The 19323-nt window shown below is 39.5% G+C and overlaps 3 protein-coding genes and 1 long non-coding RNA gene across 6 annotated transcripts; 1 reads left to right on the top strand and 3 right to left on the bottom strand.

Annotated features, from left to right (window-relative positions):
* On the bottom strand, positions 1-3708 carry LOC105940816 (uncharacterized). Of its 2 annotated transcripts, none has more exons than XM_076873447.1 (7): positions 3626-3708; positions 2310-2542; positions 2091-2198; positions 1619-1675; positions 1379-1510; positions 1172-1285; positions 1-994 (listed from the first exon to the last, which is right to left on the bottom strand). In XM_076873447.1, the coding sequence occupies exons 2-7, from the start codon at positions 2442-2444 to the stop codon at positions 944-946; spliced, it is 597 nt and encodes a 198-aa protein (XP_076729562.1). In that variant the 5' UTR covers positions 2445-2542; positions 3626-3708; the 3' UTR covers positions 1-943. The 2 variants fall into 2 exon arrangements, with proteins under 2 accessions (XP_076729562.1, XP_014268082.3); XM_014412596.3 differs by lacking the exon at positions 3626-3708 and adding an exon at positions 2618-2723.
* A 518-nt stretch (positions 3709-4226) lies between these two features.
* tmco6 (transmembrane and coiled-coil domains 6) lies at positions 4227-12297 on the bottom strand. 2 transcript variants are annotated; one of them, XM_004545384.4, is made up of 13 exons: positions 11893-12297; positions 10543-10649; positions 9811-9923; positions 9525-9708; positions 9321-9425; positions 9067-9158; positions 8820-8936; positions 8610-8724; positions 6716-6896; positions 6309-6403; positions 4929-5096; positions 4716-4850; positions 4227-4628 (listed from the first exon to the last, which is right to left on the bottom strand). In XM_004545384.4, the coding sequence occupies exons 1-13, from the start codon at positions 11981-11983 to the stop codon at positions 4605-4607; spliced, it is 1527 nt and encodes a 508-aa protein (XP_004545441.2). In that variant the 5' UTR covers positions 11984-12297; the 3' UTR covers positions 4227-4604. The 2 variants fall into 2 exon arrangements, 1 of the variants encoding a protein (XP_004545441.2); XR_013093035.1 differs by lacking the exons at positions 4227-4628; positions 4716-4850 and having other exon boundaries at positions 4962-5096; positions 5621-6403.
* LOC143412508 (uncharacterized) lies at positions 11359-15814 on the top strand. Its single transcript, XR_013093038.1, has 2 exons — positions 11359-11508; positions 15490-15814. It is a non-coding gene; the product is annotated as an uncharacterized LOC143412508 (long non-coding RNA).
* On the bottom strand, positions 12415-17711 carry tcof1 (treacle ribosome biogenesis factor 1). Its single transcript, XM_004545385.4, has 8 exons — positions 17462-17711; positions 16373-16425; positions 16227-16270; positions 15816-15862; positions 15552-15726; positions 13438-14637; positions 13260-13360; positions 12415-13157 (listed from the first exon to the last, which is right to left on the bottom strand). Exons 1-8 carry the CDS (start codon positions 17567-17569, stop codon positions 13119-13121), a joined length of 1767 nt encoding a protein of 588 aa, XP_004545442.4. The 5' UTR covers positions 17570-17711; the 3' UTR covers positions 12415-13118.
* Between the last annotated feature and the right edge of the window lie 1612 nt (positions 17712-19323).

The raw sequence follows: 19323 nt of genomic DNA, 5'->3' as shown, positions 1-19323 counted from the left end.
TACTGTGCAAAAGTATTGAGCCATCTCTCACTTCAAGTTTTGGTAGGAAAATGAGAGAGATGCAGCAATTTATTGAAATGTACAAACTCACATGAAAATATCATTTATAAGGCAAAAACAGAGTTTGTACAGCTCTAATCTACGCAAAGATTAACATAATGAAATGAGAATATTTATATTGGCTTAACAAAAGTTTATGTTTAAATCAGTACACAATTACTGCACAAAATATAAAAAGATTTTACGCAAACAGGAAAAACAGAGTTTATACCGAGGCTTCTTAGATCACAGTGCAGTACCTGCTCCCTCTGTAACCAGAGGTCAAAGCTAATAGTTTACTCATCCAGTTACAACATGTCATATTGTAAAATGTCTTCAGTTAAACATTCAGTACAGAGTACAAAGCACCATTTAATGACAGTCAAACACTACTAATAAGACACTAATAATAATGCAGATACAATTAGATGGAAAATTTTGGACGTCTCTGAAAAGATGACACGCATAACAGATTTTCTACATGGCTTCCAAATGACTAAAGGTCTGATGAGGAAGGAAATTTTCAGATATTAACAATAAAAAAGGAATTTCTAACAAGTATGTTTTAAAACAAATCAAAACTTTTATGGTTGGACTGAATTTTGACACCTGTCACAAACAAATGTTGCATAGCCCAGATGTTGTCCAACATATAGTGTATGACATCTGGCTGAGGTCAACACATTCAGTCGATGAGAAGAGATTTGCAGACGTGCAGCAGGGAAACGCAAGGGCTGCCAGACAGATTAGTCGTTATTGCCTTCCTGAAAAAGTTCTTCTAAGATAGTTTTTCCTCACAGTGATGACATAAATGATTTTAGTTCAAGAACAAGTGTCGCAAGAGACCAACAAGTGTGTTTTAGTAAGGTCGTGTAATGTTTAATAATACTTTAAAAAGATGTCCTCAGTCCGATGGCGTTTCAGTCCTCGGTGGTGGAATTTGCTGGACGATGACCTGAAAAAACAAAACAAAACATGAAAGTGGAAGAAAAATAAAATGATGAGTGACCAAAGCTATTGAAAACTGTCCTTCAGCAGATATCCCTGGGATAAATCGGACTCTGTGGCATGTTTCTTTGAAGTAGACAGAAGGCTTGTATGTCAATAATAAAAAAATAAAATATGCTATTACCTGAGTGCGTGTGGATTTCAGTGCGAAACTTGCGACAGTGGTTAGAAAAATGAGAATCACTAACACTGAAATAGTGGAGATCAGTAAAATGGCTTCGATACTTTTCAGCAGCATCTACAGTGACAGAAAGTGAGAGTTATTGATATGCTGTGAAAACATGCATGTCATACAATCATAATCAAAAAATAGATATGTACTGTAACTCACCACACTTGCATTGTTCAAATGAAATCGCAAAAAAAAAAAGTAGGGATAAGAGAGGACCTGGATCATCCTGTATATGAAAGAGATTACGATTCCAAAGATGGAAACCACATACAGGGCCAAGCACACAGTCACCTGGGAAAGATAAGTTAATCAAAATTAATTAGGCCACTGAATTAGGAAGGACTGTAGGAGTATAAACAAGGCTGAAAATCACAAATAGGAAATAAAACCATGACGTACCATCTTCTTGGACGGATGCAACTCAGTGTAGACTGACAGGATTCCACAGGTAAGAAACTAGTGAGCAAATAATCACAACAAATGATGCTGTTTGACCTTAACCCACAGTAGATTTAGTAATATGGGTGATATTTTCACAGTGTGAAGCTGTGTGAGTCTGTCTTCATACAATACATATTTTGTAGGAAACTATGAATACTTGCTGATGTTTATTTGTCATTGGAAAGATCTAGTTAACACGTAGCATTGCAATTGTACCAGATGCATTTTTAAAACCTTTTGGTATTATGACTGTGTGTCATGCTTGTGCTGTTAACCTAACAAACTGATGGTTGTAGCCTCATATTTATAGCACAGGCAGTACTTTGAACTTTTCTGAACAATAACTGCACAGAAGATATGACCAGTCAAGTTCAATCATTTTTAGCTGTCAGCATGTCAGTGCTAGCCAGTAAAATGCTACAGTAAGTACCAGAGCTCCCTGCCAAAAGGGAATGAGTTGAGCAGAGAATTTGAACTCTTCATTGGAGAACTGAAATCCCATTAACAACTCAGCACAGCCAAACATCAGAATGACAATCTGGAAAGGGGAAGAGGAAGAATGGATGAGAGTGTCTACAGCTGCATCAGCTTATAGCTATCCTCGTGCATAAATCTGCTTATTTAAGATTTTGCTTATCTGATGTGTTACCCCAAGACTTCTGGGCTCCTTTCGGACAAAGCGATGCAGAGGTTTGCTGGACATCGGCACATTGCTGCTAGTCCCCTGATCCCCATTTCTTTCTGTTGTCCCCTCCTCTCTAGTCGTTGTCTGAGTTCCCTCCATTTTCAGGAGACTACACACAGTGCTTGGCTGCGGGTCAAAAAGACTTAATTGAACTGGATGCTTCCCCACAGCAGCACAGATTGTTGGGGGCAGAATATCTGTGGAGTAGCAGAAAACATTTAAAAGCCAGATGAATGCAAGATTTTTCAAAAGTCTTAGAAAACGTGACTCACCCCGTCTTAGATTTTCATGCAGAAAAAGCAGAGTGAAAGATAACAGGAAGGGAATGTTGTGGGTGGAAAGAGGAAGTGTGGCAATTTGAGACTTCTTTTTTTATTAAGTGGTGGGGCTAAAGACTGTCTGGAAGTTACAGGCTTAGGCTGTTCCACAGTATAGTGAGTAAACCACTCAGTTAAAATGAAATCCCCATTAGGTCTGTGCACACTTACTGTATTATAAGTAGATCGGCATTATTGGCAGAGTTAGTGAAACTACTGACAACCTGGTATGTATTATTTTTGTGCAAAGCTAATTGAACCTCGTGCGTGTGACATTGCATCTAAACAGAAAAATTAGTTAAAGTTAAAGTGAGTTTCAGCAGGTAAGGGCTCAGTGTGGGGGAAAAGAATCACAGCTCACAATAATTTCTATTAAGATTTCCACAAGATTTCTATTCTCTACACTGACAGCTTACTGTTTATACTCACTTTATACTAGACGGCCGGTAACGGAGAGACTAAAGGTGGTTACGCCCTCTTGTAACAGAGAGGATGTATGTCAGCCCGTTCTCACGCCCGTTCTGACCTAACCTTATCCCGAACCTTAACCAGCACTTTAAAGAAGTTAGTGTTTTCCAAAGCGATTTAAGTAAAATAAACGCATATGTGTAGATTCATTCCAAACTGTTCTCATGTTTCTTAATTTTTCCGATCTCGTAATCCAGGGAAGTGTTTGGTGTTTGGGAGTGAGAACGTGTTGTGTATTCTATCAAAACACGGCAGAACAATGTGTCCTTCTAACTCATCTAAACAAGGCATTCTGTAAAGGGTATAACAAATATGGCAGTCTTTCATGAAACAACAACTGTAATCTCCACATTTCCAGTTTTTTCCTCAAAATAGTATTTTAACTTTTTCCCTCCTCAAAACAACATTATGTAACTTGATCTCCAAATTTTGATTTTATTCTCAATTTCAGCAATATATGTTTTGTATTAATTTGGCCCCAATGGTCCTTCTTACCTCGTCTTGGATTTTCATGCAGCAAAAGCAGCGTGAAAGATAACGGGAAGGGATTATTGTGGGTAGAAAGAGAAAGAGACAGTTTTTTTTCATTAAGGGGAGGAGCCAAAGACTTTGATTGGAAGTTACAGGCTGAAACTGTTCCACAGTGTGGTCAGTGAAAACTCCATGAGGTCTGTGCACACTGACTGTGTTATAAGTGTAAGCAGGTGTACATAAAAAACAACAACAACTTTACCTACTTAAAGTCTTTAAGTGAGGCTTTTTTAAAAATTATTTACATTACGGATTCAGATTGCATTAATGTTTTCTTTTTTTTATCATTATTGAAATTACTTTCTAATTGGGCATATTTATCATCTCTACAAGTTTCAGCTTTAAACAGCAGTTTGAAGCAATCACAATGATCAACTTCTGATTATTTTTTTTTAACATACATACATATAGCAGTGCCACCACTTTGGGTCGGTCTGTGCTGCCCTCACTAATCATCAGCATCACATGTAAAAGTCCCAAGATTTTTTGTGATTAAATGTAACTAAATGTTTCTTAATAAAAATCAAACCAAACAGCAAATACTCCAAAAAAAGCAGCAGTCATATTTGTTGTAAGGAAGAGTTTTATTATGTCATAATTATTTAATCGTTACACAGGCATGATGACAAGGTCTTGTTGATAAAGACACATTATGTTTCTAATGTTATATGTTCCACCTTCAGTATCTTAACATCTCGAAATATGTCAAGCCATATCTGAATATAAATACAGTTTTATGCAAAAGTACTTCACCAGTACAAGTATTATAAAAATATTTAATATTTGCATAGATTAAAATTCCATGAGTAAAAACATACAAGACAGCAGTTTTATCACTAATTACTTCAAATGCACAAACAAGTTTGATATCTATCATATCAAAATGTAAACATGTTGTTATCCTCAGCTGGGCCCTCCTAACACAACAAGTCTTGTTGTTGATTCAAGGATCCGGCATATTGTCCACCTGCAAGACAGCAGCTCCCATCAGACATTTTTAACTAAAAACTACAAAAAAAATTCAACAGAGACAATAAGGCTGCATAACAATTACTGTTATATGCTGTTGGTAGGACAACAAGTGCTTCTCCAGGAGGTACGTCGACCTTTGTCTCATCTCTGCTGCACCATTGTACTGAAGGACCTCCAACAGTGAAAGCCCATCTTGCCTGACAAACTCCTCTGCCACCTGAAGAAGAAGAATACCACATCATGCCACAGCTTAGCAATCATTACAGAGTTTAGTTTCACTAATTACCACACTTACCACTGGACTGCTGACAGTCATCATGAACAGGATGTCCAGGCTCTGAATCACCATTTCCTGATCAGCCATTTTAAGCGTGGCACAGAGTGCAGACAGTAAACCAAGCTGCATGAGCTGCACACAGAACACCTTTTTCTTGTGGGCAATATTAGCCAGAATCCTGAGAATCTGAGTGTAACAAGCAAGAAAAACAAAAAACAACAAAAACACAAAATCAAAAAACACTTTTTTCATCCAAAAGGATGCAAGAGAAAACCACAAGATTTCTTATTATATGCCACAATGACTTAATATTACAAGAAGCACTTATATCAATCATAGTACCGTATTTCCCGGACTACAAAGCGCACCTGAATATTAGCCGCACAAGCTAAAATCAGGGGAAAATCCTGTTTTGTACATACATTAGCCGCACCTGACCAAAAGCCGCAGGTGTTTCAATGTTGACTTATCATATGTAAGAGAATATGCACAAAGCGAATTGTCAGGAAAGAGATGGCTGTTTGGAGACACACCCCTTTTATTAATATTTTGAAAAACAAGTTATGGGTACATATTTGCATAACTTTTTAGGTATATGTACAAGTAGCGGTAATTACAAGTACGAAACATGTACTGTGCTTCATAAATGAGTAACAAATGTAGTACATAACAATAACCTACAGCACACCAGAAAAATAGATTCGGACTACCTTTTAGGCTCAGGTGCAGTGACACGGCTTTAACAAGAAGAAAAGTCACCATCTTTCTCTTCTTCCTGCGCACTAAAACCACCAAAGTCCTCTCCTCCAGTGTCGGATACGAACAGGCTCAGGATGGCTTCGTCATCCACTCTCAGCTTCGTTCCTTCGTTGTCACTTACAAAACCAAAGAAATCCTCGTTGTCAGTGTTAGAGTCGAACACCCTCTGAAGGGCCGTGGCGGTGTCCTCCTCTCCATCAGGCAGCAGTCCAGCCCTTCGAAATCCGTTGGTGATCATGGATGTTTTCACACTTTTTCACGCTGTCAGATTCCACCGGTGGAGTTGAGCATAACTTGCTTTTCGCAAGTTTATCGCCGCTCGTCATCCACGACTCCCGCTGAACGCGTAGCGTTCATTTGAAGTTGGTTTTTCACGCTACTTGTACGGCACTATGTTGCCTGGCGGATGGACACGTGACCAACATACCACTCTTGAACCCCGATACTGTGTGTCTGATCGCATGCCCTTCCGCCAGGCAACGTAGTGCCGTACAACAGCGGAACAAACAAAACAAATCGTCTTACGATATGACAAAAATCACGGACAATCCATAGAAAAGCCGCACCTGACTAAAAGCCGCAGGGTTCAAAGCTTGTGCAAAAAGTAGCGGCTTATAGCCCGACAATTACGGTACTAACCATAGTATTAATGCCTTGAGAAAATGGGAGAAGTTGGATCAATCCTGGGACCAAGTTTAGAGTCAAGAGGGCGGAGCAGAATTCGGTGGAGTGAGCTGGGATGGAGAGAGGTAGAAAACACAATGGGGCACGTTACACACACTACAGAAAACCCTGATAATTATGATGCATCAAATCTCAGATGTGCACAGAGAATGCACAAGGCAGCCACAAGCATTTTATTCAGTATTTGAATAGATTGAATAGTTACACCAAAAAAAAAATGCAATGTTTTCTTGCACAAATCTATACTGAACTGCGGCAAAGCAGGAAAAATATATTGCAAAACGGTTCTATTAGTAATGATGAGGTGTACTTCTGTATGGCTGCAGTCCCATTCAGAGACGACTAAAACAAGAGAGCCGTACCTGTGAGGTTGTTAAGGACCCAGACGGTCTCTCTGGCCAAGGCTGGCAGGGTGTGCAGGTAGGCTTGAACAAGTCCACACAGAGAAGCTGGCAGATGAGCATCAGTCAGTTGAGCATTCAGGTCTTCCTCCGGGCAGGAGGACAAGATGTTTCCCACACACCTCAACAGAGGCCAGATGAGCTGAAGAAGACACATTAAAAGCTTCTGTGATCCAAGTCAGATTAAAAACTAAAGTTGTTATTAGAGATGGACCGATCCGATATTACGTATCGGTATCGGTCCGATACTGACCTAAATTACTGGATCGGATATCGGAGAAAAATAAAAAATGTAATCCGATCCATTAAATATCACGAAAGCACCTCACAAAACTTGCAACACGCCGTAACTCACCTCAGAACGTTAGCACGTCGGAGCAGTATGCATCACGTGATAGAGCGGCTGTGGCATGCGGGACCTGTCGGTGGTCTGGATAGCATTTGGAGCTTCGCTAGCAACCCCGCATTTCATCTCCGACAAAGTTATCCCGAGAGAAGTAAAGCAAGTGTGTAAGTCCATCTCTGAATGTTTGTAAAGCATTCCTGCGTTAAGCTTAACGAGCGACTGCCTCTTCTTGCTGCTACTTCAATCATGAAACTGCTTAATGATCAGCTGATCGGCTTTTCTGTCGCGAGTCCGTGTCTCTTGTTTGCTTTTGGCCCAGTTTGCACCAGAAAGAGGAAACCAGTGGATAAACAACAGCAGCACGTTTAAGCTTGATCAGCTGTTGTTAGAATGTATTTAATATTACTTTCTACATCAGGATCTTTTTCTACGCAGCTGACGGCTGGTAACTGTGCAGGGGCGGATCTAGCAAAGTTTAGACAGGGGGGCCGATAGGGCATTAACAGGGAAAAGGGGGCACAAAGACATACTTTTCTTTCTTATTCTCATTTAAAATGTCTAGCTTTTAATAAATAATTATCTGACACCCAAAGTTTAAATTTGATGCAAAATGAATAGAAGTCAATTACTTCTATTCATTTAGTCTATTACTTCTAGACTTAATAGTAACTATTAAGTCTAATATATATACCCTAGTAAGCTATAGTACTTTTTCCTTTGGGAAGGTACCATCTGTGCAGTCTGCAATTTTGTTGAAGAAAGATGTTGAATCTATTTAATATTTCTTGAAAAATAATTGATTTCTGTGCATTTTTTTTTCACACTGCATCAAATTAAGGTTGATTACGTCGATTAAGCATCATGAGGTGGAGCGTGAGGGGTGGTTCCCTATTTTTTATTTATTTATTTTTGTTGTTGCTGGGAGTTGGAACCCTATTAGTTAGGTTGCTTAATATTTATGCTAAGTACTCTTTAAAATACCAGAATAGGGAGGATGGTGTAGGTTTAAGTTTATTAGATTGATCAGTATTGCTGAACTATGAAATATTTTTTTTTGCATGCAGGTATAACAGAATAGCTTTAGTGTAGTTGTTGTTTTAAACTTGAGTATGAACTTATACAAAATGCAGCAAGATATTTAAAAACAGTTTTGTTGATTAAAAAACACTATATCGGATTCATATCGGTATCGGCAGATATCCAAATTTATGATATCGGTATCGGACATAAAAAAGTGGTATCGTGCCATCTCTAGTTGTTATTTTTACTTTGTTCTGAAGCTTAGGCAAATATGCGATGTTGCTGTTTTGTTTCAGTTCCTAGATTCTTCAACTGACTTTTAATAATAGTTAAGTCATTTTACTATCTTTGGAGGTAGCTCAGCATGAAATGAACTAATCTACATTATTAATTCAATGATAATTATCAAATTTGTTTGCTTAAAAGTAAAAAAAAAAGTCTTAACAAGTTTTGAAAGTAAATATTGGATTTGATCATTCACTTCCATACCAGCTCAATCCCATCTTCTTTGTTTCCCTCGGTGACAGCACCACCTAGTGACACTAACAAGGAGCTGCACTGTGACAGGGCACCCTGAGCCAGCAGCTCTTTGTTATCATCTGTGCTAATAAAAGGCACAAAACAGATTCAGTAATTAGCTACAATAGCAAATCAGCAAAAAAACAAAAAAGGTTTTGGACACTTTCCTAAACTTCTCACCTGCATATGAGGTAATGGAGACACCATGCACACTCTATGGCAGGAGCCAGGCCGAACTGTGGGTCGGGGGTAAGGACGGATAACAGGTGTGAAGGCAAGGTAGACTTCAGGACTATCCTACAGACACAGAGGAAGACAAAAAAACACAACAAGGTTAAATGTGAACAAAACATTACTCTGACATTTTCTGCGAGATGAGGAATGCAGAGGCTGAAGACGTGAAGAAGTGCATTATTGATATATTTACGGGATTATCTTCTCAGGTGCGTCTCTGGCCTGGAGAAGCTGAGAGAGGGTGAACGCTGCAGCTTCCACTACTGCAAGTGTGTGCCGTTGGTTCTGGACAAATACACAGTAACATGTTACAAAGACGTGCAGCAGTCACACTCCTGTCTCTCTATGAATTGGATGTTTGAGTAGATTTGGATTCAACTGCAACAATTCTACGAATTGCCAGTACAGTAAGGATATTAGTGTAGACAGTGAGCCTTCGTAGTTTACCTCTATACAGCTGGCCAGAGCGGGAATGATTCCCTGAGCCAGGAGCTTCTCTCTTACCACATCGCTGTCTGGACACATGTTACCAAGTGTGTAGAGACACAGCTCCTGTGTACATATAATGTTCCGCACAATAAGGAAGTCAAAAGTCTTCTGCATTGTAGGTCATACTATATCACAAACTGCCTGCACTGCATGGTGACTTACTGTAAACTTAGTGCTTGGGCCAGACAGGTAAGTGAGCAGGTAAGGGGTAGCAGGCAGACAGGCTGGAGCCACATTAGTGTGGGAAGAGTGAGAGAGCTCGTGAAGACACCGAACGGCCTGCAGGCGGCACTGAGCATTAGAGCCAGTGAGGAGGCCGACCAGCAGATGCATACTGTTCTCGTGCCTGAAAGAAAACACAGTTTCACACACAAAGATGAGGAAGTGACTTAAAAGTGACAGCGTAATTTAGTCTCTTCCAATATGGCAACAGAAGCCACTACCATACTTGATAAAGGTGAGCTGTGCAGCTGGGTCGCGCAGAACTTTACTCAAGGCCTTCAGGTGTGCCTCCTTCTCTGTCCCGCTGTGTTGAAGTTTGTGGAGCAGACTAACAATGTCCTGAGGAAATATGAGACTGGCAGGCTGAGTTCAGATCTTTCATTTTACTGAACCTACCAAAAAAAATAATCTAAGACAGGCATGTCAAAATCAGTTTACGTTGTGGGTCAAATACGGCCCAGTTTGGCTCGAGTAGTAAAAACACCCCATTCTGTCAGTGTTAATATATTTAGCTACACTTTAAATCCCTGAGAAACCTTACAATGAGACAAAGAAGAAACATTTCAACAATATGTCTCAATTTTTCAGCAAAATAAAATTACAGAAAGGTTCCAGTAGCTCTTTTTCCAGACTGTCCTGTACTTATAAAACAAAGTTTTTGTTAATTCACAGAAAATATTCTTTTTTTCCCACCAAAATTTCAAAAGATGTCAAAAAACATTAACTTTTCTGTCATTTAATTATTTATCTATTAGATAATTCCTTTAGTTTAGCGTGAATGGCTACGTAGGAGGTCTTTATCAGCAGTAAAAGATGTAAAACTTCTGAAAACATAGCCTATAAGTTGATTCCCTCCTTTACATCTTCCAGCCTTCAAGTGGGCCAGATTGGAGAATTCTGGCACCTGGGAAATTCTTGTGCTTGACACCCCTGATCCAACACAATATCTGATACTTACATGTCCTCCTGGGGCTGTGTCCATGCTAACGTCCGGCTGCTCCTCATCTTCATTTAGCAGTAGTCGCTTGCTCACCAGCTGCCTGTCTCTGCGTGCCTGTCTCAGTGCTAAAGCATTCAGGGAGAGGCATGTCACAACTCTTTAACCTTCAGGGATCATACGTGATCATACTTGTGTTTAGTGTACATATGCTGTGCAAAACATGCGTCCTTTTGAGATAAAGCCACCATGGGGAGGCCATGCCTGTGGGGAAATAAAGAAGCTGAAGTTAAGATGATGCTAACATATCCATTTAGGTTTTGACTCATTTTACGCCAGTGTATGTCACCAACACTGCTCTATTTTATATTAAGACCTGTACATGGGAACATCTCAATTTTTTAAAAAAACACTGAATTTCGAGTAGAAACGAAAACCTATATCTGCACAGGAACTGTTTTTGCTGTTTATGTGTTGTAAAAATGCCTGGAGATGAAGATGTAACAGCTAACTAACAGTTCCTCACGGGTGTCATAAAAAAGAGCTGTATCTTTGTAATACAGTTTTTAAAAAAAATTACATGTGCACATTACATAAACCTATTTCACACTTTATTATGCACATTTGTTCAACTGCTTGGTAAATACAAGTATCTAATCAGATAATCACATAGCAACAACTGAGTTGGTTTAGACATGTAGACAGGGTCAAGATGGCCTGCTGAAGTTTAAACTGAGCATGAAAATGGGGAAGAATAGTGATTTAAATGCCTCTGAATGTGGAATGGCTGTTTGTGCCAAATTGGCTGGCCTGTGTATTCCATAAACGGATGACGTGCTGGAATTTTCAACAGCCAATTTTCACAGAGAACGGTCTGAGAAAGAGGAAAAATGCCTTAGTGAAGCCAGATGTCAGAGGAGAGTGGCCGACTCGTTTGAGCTGATGGGAAGGCAACAATATCTCAAATAACCGCCCATGACAACAAAGGTATACAAAAGAGCATCTATGAACGCCAACACGAAGTAGATGGCCTACAGCAATAGACAGCTGAGGCTACAATACCAATACCAGTACTAATAGAACAATACCAGCACTTTATTGAATCTGTGCCATGATGAATTAAGACAATTCTGAAAACACAAGGGGGTTCAACTTGGCTCTAGCAACGTGTACCTAATAGTTTATTAAGATATTAATAAAATAATGGTTACGTTGAAGCTACAGTTCCAGCTAGTTTCTATGGAAACTAAACATAGTCACAGAGCCAAAGGAAAAATGAGCTCATTACTGAATAAACAGGGTTTTAGTTAAAGACCAGGGTTAGCCTACAGTATGTTTGGGAAACTGAGCCTCGGTATTTAGCAGACACACCTCTCTCGTTCTCTCGCCTCTTCAGCCTGAGCTCCTCCAAGCTGCCGCCTTGTTGTCCGGCTTTGTGACGAACTTTGTTCAACCTCCACATTTGGCGGCCAGTAACAACTGCAACTGTAAAACTTCACTGACAGTTACTCATCGTATGGTTAGTGTGTAGCTATGGTAGTGGGGCAGTCTTCTTCTTTCTTCTTTAACAGTGGTAAAACAAACGTCTTTTCGCTGCATTAGCGTCACCCTCCGGATTGGAGTGGAACAGTCGTTTTCTCGGTTTCCTTAAAAAAGACTTGACACCCTCACGTTACACGATTCAGCGGAAAGGCAGTTTTAGGCCTCGTCTCTCTTAATAATCTTAATTTGTCTCACCGAGATCCCTGACACGTACAAACATATAGAGTGTCCCCTACAGCACAGCACAATCTCCAGAGCTCATCAAGTCAAGCATTTTCCCTTAATTTGTAAGAAGTTCAGCGTTTGTGTGCCCAAAGAACAGGATTTACCAGATGTAAGACTTGGGACGGGTACAGTTGATAAAAACAAAAAAAACTATGGTGTTTAATTTGTATTAAAAGCATAATATACAATCTATATAAGAAAATTTATATCAAACATTTAAAACTTTAAAAAATAATGCTCATCACACACATAGAATTTCCCCTCCTTTCCCACGATAGAACAGCTGACATGTCAATTTGAATAAATATACATCTGGTTAAAAAAAAGTGTGTAATTTTTTTTAACGAAATACCAAAAGACAGCTATAGGACAGGAGTAAACCTCTTAATCAGAATCACACAGTTTCACTTCATTTTACAACTTAAATCTGCATAAAAATATGAAAGGTGGTTTAGAGAACCTAGCTCAGGATTATCACGAGGGAAATTCCTGAGAGCAAAACAGAATCCATGTTTATAAAAACAGACGTTACTCAATTAAACCCCATCTGAATTTCACTATGAGGCAGAAATATTTCAACAGGTGATCATCAGTTCCCCAAAACAACCACGAAATGCGCGTGCCGTGAAAATGGCAGCTACCGTAGAAACACTTAAGTAAAAAAACACAAACCCAAAACCCATAAAAAGATAAAAATGTAGCAAAAATATAAACGACGGATCTTTAAAGTTTTAAGTCATATTCTAACTACTGATATATGATCAGTGTACATGATCGGAAATCGGAGGACGTGATGTGACCCTCGTCCTCTGGGTCTGCGGGATGACGAGTCACACATCTTGATGATTCTTTGATGATTTCTTCTTCTTCTGTGGAGAGACGGACATGAGGGTTAGGATCCGCCAACGTTGAGACTGGACACATTTGTTTTCTAAGTAGCGTCGAGATTTGTTTTCTAAGTAGCGTGATACCTTTTTGTGGGAGTCGCTTGAGGCGGTTTCTGTTGCCATGGCGTCTTGGATTGAATCTACAGGTATTTCTGGGATGTCGGCTGATTTCAATTTGCTTTTTTCTGAGGACAAATGCAAAGCAATTTTACAAAACCATCAAATTACATGTTTTTAAGCTATATGTGGGTTGTTTACTCACTTCTCTTCTTCTCCGTTTGAGAACTCGTTGCCTCTACGTCAGGTGGAGGCAGCGGCTCTGTGTTGGCGGGATTATTTTTCTTTTTCTTCTTGACACTCTTGACCTGCTCTGTTGTTTCCTCTACCTTATTATCTATTATATCCTCAACTACCTGCTCTCTTTCTTCATCAGCTTTTTCTTTTTTCTTCTTCTTTGATTTCTTTTCCTGCAGTACTTGTTCTGGATTTTCCTCACCATTAAGAAGGTCCCTTTTCCTCTTCTTTGCCTTCTTTTCTGTAGACGTCTGCTCTAAAGTCTCAATTTCTTCAGTTTTTTGCTCTGTATTATTTTCTATGTCTTCAGCTTTTTGCTTTGAAATGCTTTCACTTGCAAATGTCAATGAATTTTCCTCACTTTCTGTTTTCTTCTTTTTTTTCTTCTTGGCTTTCTTTTCTTCTGCTATGTGCTCTGAGGTTTGGTTGTTTTCTTCCTGTTTGCTCTCTTTGTTATTTTTCACTTCCTCAGATACCTGCTCAGAATTTCCAGTCTGTGCCAAACTTCCCTCACTACCAGCCTTCTCTTTCTTCTTCTTCTTTTGTTTCTTTTCTTGTACCGTTGACTCTGAAAGGGTTTTCTCATCAGCGTTCCCTCTTGTGTTTGTCTCAGTCGTGACTGTCTCATTTCTTTCAGCATCATCTTTGGTTTCTTTTGCTTTTTTATTCACCTTCGGAGTTTTTTTAGCCTCCTCCTGCTTCGTGTCTTTGGTCTTTCTCGTCTCTTCGCCACATTCCTCTTTTCCATCTTCACCCGTCTCATTCTTTTCCTCCTTGTCTGCAATTTTCTCCTTCTTTTTCTTCTTCTTCTTGGGCTCAGATGTTCTGTCATCAGTTGTTTGTTCACTGGGAGTTGCAGTTTCTCTGTCCTTTTTTATTTGTTTGTCCGCTGGAGATGAGAGGTTTTGCTTTTGGCTCGGAGTGCTTGAGGTGACAGAAGTCACATTTTTTGTCACATTCTTCTCGGTCGAGCTCGTCTTTGCTTTTTTTTCAGTCACATGTTTCTCGCCACCTTCGTCATTGTGTTTCACTGTCCCGTTACTCGGTTTAACTGGGGTTCCAGGTTTCGCCGGAGCCTTAGCCCGGGGTTTCCTGACTCTCTTTTTCGGGGGTTGAGGAGCAGAGGAGTCCAGGGCATTGATGGCATTCATCTTGACTATGTCGGCATCTGTGGACAGAGAAAACCCAGTAAAAACATCAAACTGTGCATGGTGGAACAAATGCCTAAAAGAAAACATAAACAGCGAGCAAACAGTAACTGTACACAGCTCTGTTTGGATGAAATCACTCTTTTCCATGGTGAGGTTGTTCATGGGTGGTGCTGCACTGTCTGGTGGTTGTCTTTCTCTCATTAAGTGGAGGGACCAAGCTTTCCCTTCATCTTCCATCACTTTGTACATTTTCCACACCCTCCACAGTTTATTCCACCTGAGTTTAGACTCCTTCCACCATGAACACCTCGCCTGAATGCTACATCTCAGTCTCTCAATAGCGCGCTTTGACGTTAGCTCAAATGAGACATATTTTGCTTATTTCCAGCTTTACACTTTAATTCAGAACCTGCATTAGAGTATCTTTGCATGATTCTCATTTCAATAAAATCTTATTTGAAATATAAAATACAGTCTTTTCCTGAAACAGGTTATGTTAGCTCAGACCACGTTAAGGACCCCTCTTCTAACAAGCCTAATTTCATCTGATTGGATCTCTAACAGATCAAACTTGTTGGAAAAAAGATAAAACTCACCCATGTGTGCGCTGACAGCCTGCAACTGAAAATAATTTCATTACATTAAGGGAAAAATATCCTAAAGTTACTGTGCAAATAACCGCTCCTTCTGAGAGGGGCAGATGGGATTCTTTTTTTAGATATGGTTCATTTGATGTGAAATGTTTGAGGTATCTGAACTGGATGTGCCCTGGTTGCTCCTTAAGTGAGGTGTTTTGGGCAAGTCAAATATTTCTAGCCTGGCTTTGGTCACTTTATTGTCCACTCATAACCCCCTCTTCATTTTTCTAGGATTCTTTTCATCACCTCATCCTTGACACGCTCGCCCATGAATAATGCATTCAGTGACTCACCTGTCATCTGTTGGAGCAGTTTCTTCCACTTCTCCACATCCAGACTGCTGTCAGAGTCTGAATCATCTGCACCGGCAGTCACAACTTTGTCTGGTGTTCGGCTCTTTGATTTCTTCTCCCCTGTGACTTTTTTTGCAGCTTTTCCCTCAGTTTTTTTCTTGTTTGCTGGAACAGACTGGGAAAAAAAAGAAAAAGAAGGATTAGCGTGGTTGGTATAGTCCAAGAACTGCCACGAAAAGAAATTAAAACAAAATAAAAATTCACCTTTTTTGCAGTTGTGTCCTTTTTCTTTTTTGATGTTGTAGACTTTGCTAAACATAAAAAGTGCAAATGTATTAAAATGCATTCAAATACGCCAACCTCTGGCCTCAAAGAGTTTATTGCTACAAACCGAGCTGCATTCTCTGATATGTCAGTTTTTTCACTAAGCTGTCGCCCTCATCTTGAATCTGATTGGAGGTTGTTAGGAGTGTGAATGTTTGGGTACAGGTGTAAGATGAAAATACTCAAAGCAAACTAATGTACAGAAGTTCCAAATCTTGCTTAAGAATTTTGTAAGCATGAACAGCTGGATCAGGACACACATATACACAAATAAACAAATGTAGTATCTCAGATCCAACTTCAGCTTTCTAATTTAATTTGTATTTAACAAAGAAAAAGAAAAATATGAACCTTTAGTTGGAGTCCTTCCTTGATCTGCTGAATTTTTTGGGTTACTGTCAGGAATAAAAAAAATAGTTAGTATCCAAGCTATTACAAAATGAGACATCTAACCCAGTGGGCGTTGCTTCTGAAAAGCACTAAGAAATCATCCTTACTTCAACCATGATGTGTAGATGTCGAGTAGTGATACTGATATTTTGGTCTCCCCCTGTAGAAAATCAAAATTAAATGTTACAACTTATTAAGAAGTTTGAAATATACAGTGGGAGTATTTCTTGGACATGGTACAGTAGTCTGAAGGAGATGTCAGCATATAAAGACATAAAAACATGCCATTGTTATGGTTATGTGTCTAATTTGAATGAAAGCAGACCCCAAGAAGGTGGTTAGGAAGGACTTGAGTTCATTACAAATGAATAAACTAGAATAATAAACACGTTTACAGAAAAGGACAAAGTCTACTACATTTTGTGGAATATTTACAAATTCAAAAACCTGTGGAGGGACCAAATGGTTCTCATTTGGGGAAGAAAAATCAACAAGCCTTCTTGGTCTGTATTACATTTGCAATGACTGCACTTATACAAATCTCTGGGCTTTTTTCTTAGACTTTACCACAAACAGCTTTTCCTGGCCGCACACTCTCCCCACTCATTTAAATTGGCCATATGCTACATCCTATTTGAGCCACTTTGGGTGGAAGCTCTTGGTGAGTAGAGTCTAACTGATGGTATTTTTTATGTCAAGGACTTGATTACCTTTAAAACTAATCTGACTTTTTCTGTCTTTCCTCCAGCCACAGTCCCTCTTACAGAGGTCTATACAAGGTGAAAGCCTTTCAAGTGTTACGTTCTTAGTCTAGGCAAGTATTGAACGCAACAAGAAGTTGGCCCACTCACACACCACTTTTTTTTAAGTGGTATATAAGTCCTAACATTGAGCTCGTTTTAGCTCACAGCAAGGGGAGGATACATTTCTTGGATCTTACGATCTTTAAAGTTATATATACACACACAACTATGTTTATGCAGAAAAATAGAAACACGTAGCAGTCTAGTTGTTACGAAAAATGGGGAGATTTAATTGAGCAAACGTTCTTCCCCGTCCACACTTCAGAAAATGTTTTTTTGTGGAATTTCATGAGGTGTGAGTAGAGGGGGGTTATTGCACAGCACAGGAGCAGCATTTGAAACATTGTAACAGTTGCAGTTGATATGTGTGTGTGTGTGGTGAACAATGTTGACCTGTGGGCTGTGCCTCTGTAGCTCATCTGCAGCTGAGCGATAACCATGCTCCTTCAAGTGGCGGTAGATCAGCTGGATCAGCTCGTGCTTTGATGCGTTCACGGACATATTCGAGAAACGAAAAAAGGATTAATCAAACTAAGGCTAAGCTAACGCAAGTGGTATTTTCATATTAAAAGTATCCTCATGATGCTCAGAGTTGCAGCTTCTGAAACCCGCATGTTACCATTTTGAACTCTGACCCAAGGATGTGATTATTTCCTACCGCTGCAATGCACTATGGGAGATGTAGTAAGCGGGGCGTAGCAACGCTGTCAGCGGTCCGCGCAAAAATATCACGCATTCAAATGAAAACTTAACCTGTGTACACAATGCATTTCGATAAGGGGCTAATAACGGAAAGTAGTTTATATAGTCTGTTAGTCATATGTGTGTCAGAGGTTTTTTCAGCTGTCTTTTCACCGCATTTTAAAGCCATGTTATAATGAAAACTGACATTAGCATTGAACCATTTAAACCAAATCATTTTCTTTTTATATTTGTGTTTTGCTATCTGCCTTTAACTATCTTATATTCGGGCCAGTTTAGGCTCAGTTTTACCCAAAGAGGGGATGATTTTCATGATGTGGACGAATCATATTTTATAAATGATGTTCTGGAAATTTACTCTGATTCTACCGGTAAAATGCAGACATCTGATCTGCCCTTCTATCATTACAGTTCAGCTACTATAAACACTTTTAATATAAAGCAAACAAACAATATGACAGCTTTGTGGCATGGCATGCTTCTAGTGGGCAATGTCTTTTTATAGCTACTACTTAAAAGCACCAAGTGTACAACTGGTTGCTTTCAATTGCTCCTTCCGCTGTGCAACTGTCTGCATGTTGCATGTAGAAGCAGATAAAACATGCTGTGTAATAAGTCTTTGTCTTCAGTGTAAAAGATCGTTTGCGTTCTGCATAATGTGATAAGCTTGATCTCTTTTGTCTGTTACATTCACCCACCACTTCCTTTTTCCTGCAGAACAGGCATAGATTTATCAAGATGCTAGAAACATTTTTCTGAGAATTTGGGCCATATCGACATGATATCATCCCACAGTTGCTACAGATTATTTTGGTTGGATATCCACAGTGTGACACTCCTGTTCCACCACACCCCATAAGGGTGCTTTATTGGATTGAGATCTGGTGACTGGAGGCCATTTCACTACAGTGAACTCACTGTGATGTTCAAGAAACCCCTTTCATATTATTTGAGCTTTGCGGCATAGTGTGTTATCCTGCTGGAAGTAGCCATCACGAAATGGGTACACTTTGGGTATGAAGGGACAGCAACAATGCACACATCGTTACTAAATTTTGCCAAATTCAGCTATCTACTATCTGAATGTTGCAATAAAATAATTGGGATTGTTCAGTTAGCATATGTGAAGCAACGTTTCAATTTCCTGGTCATAATTAACAGGAGTTGCACCTGCTGCGGTCTTCTGCTGCTGTAGCCCATCTGCTTTAGGGTTTAACTGGCTGTGCGTTCAGAGATGCACTTCTGCATCTTCATCTTCATCTTGAGTTGATCACATGTGATTGGCTTATATTTAGATATTTGTGTTTATAAGCAGTTGAACAGATGTACCCATGAAGTGACTGTATATGTGTGTCTCTATTGTAACAGACCCTGTCCCTCTGTTGAGATGTTCTCAAACCTTACAAATATGTAAAAGCGGGACATTTGTAGAGACCAAAATCCACCTCGGCATATATGTTAAAAGGCAAGAAATGAACTGTGAGAGCCAACATAAACTGCCTGCTCATATTCAGGAAACATAACTGTAAGTCTTAAAATACACCTACCCTTTA

Source organism: Maylandia zebra, linkage group LG2, assembly GCF_041146795.1.
Source record: "Maylandia zebra isolate NMK-2024a linkage group LG2, Mzebra_GT3a, whole genome shotgun sequence".
Taxonomy (NCBI): Eukaryota; Metazoa; Chordata; class Actinopteri; order Cichliformes; family Cichlidae; genus Maylandia; species Maylandia zebra.
The sequence above is the reverse complement of the archived record's forward strand: the minus strand, read 5'-3'. Positions and strand labels throughout refer to the sequence as shown.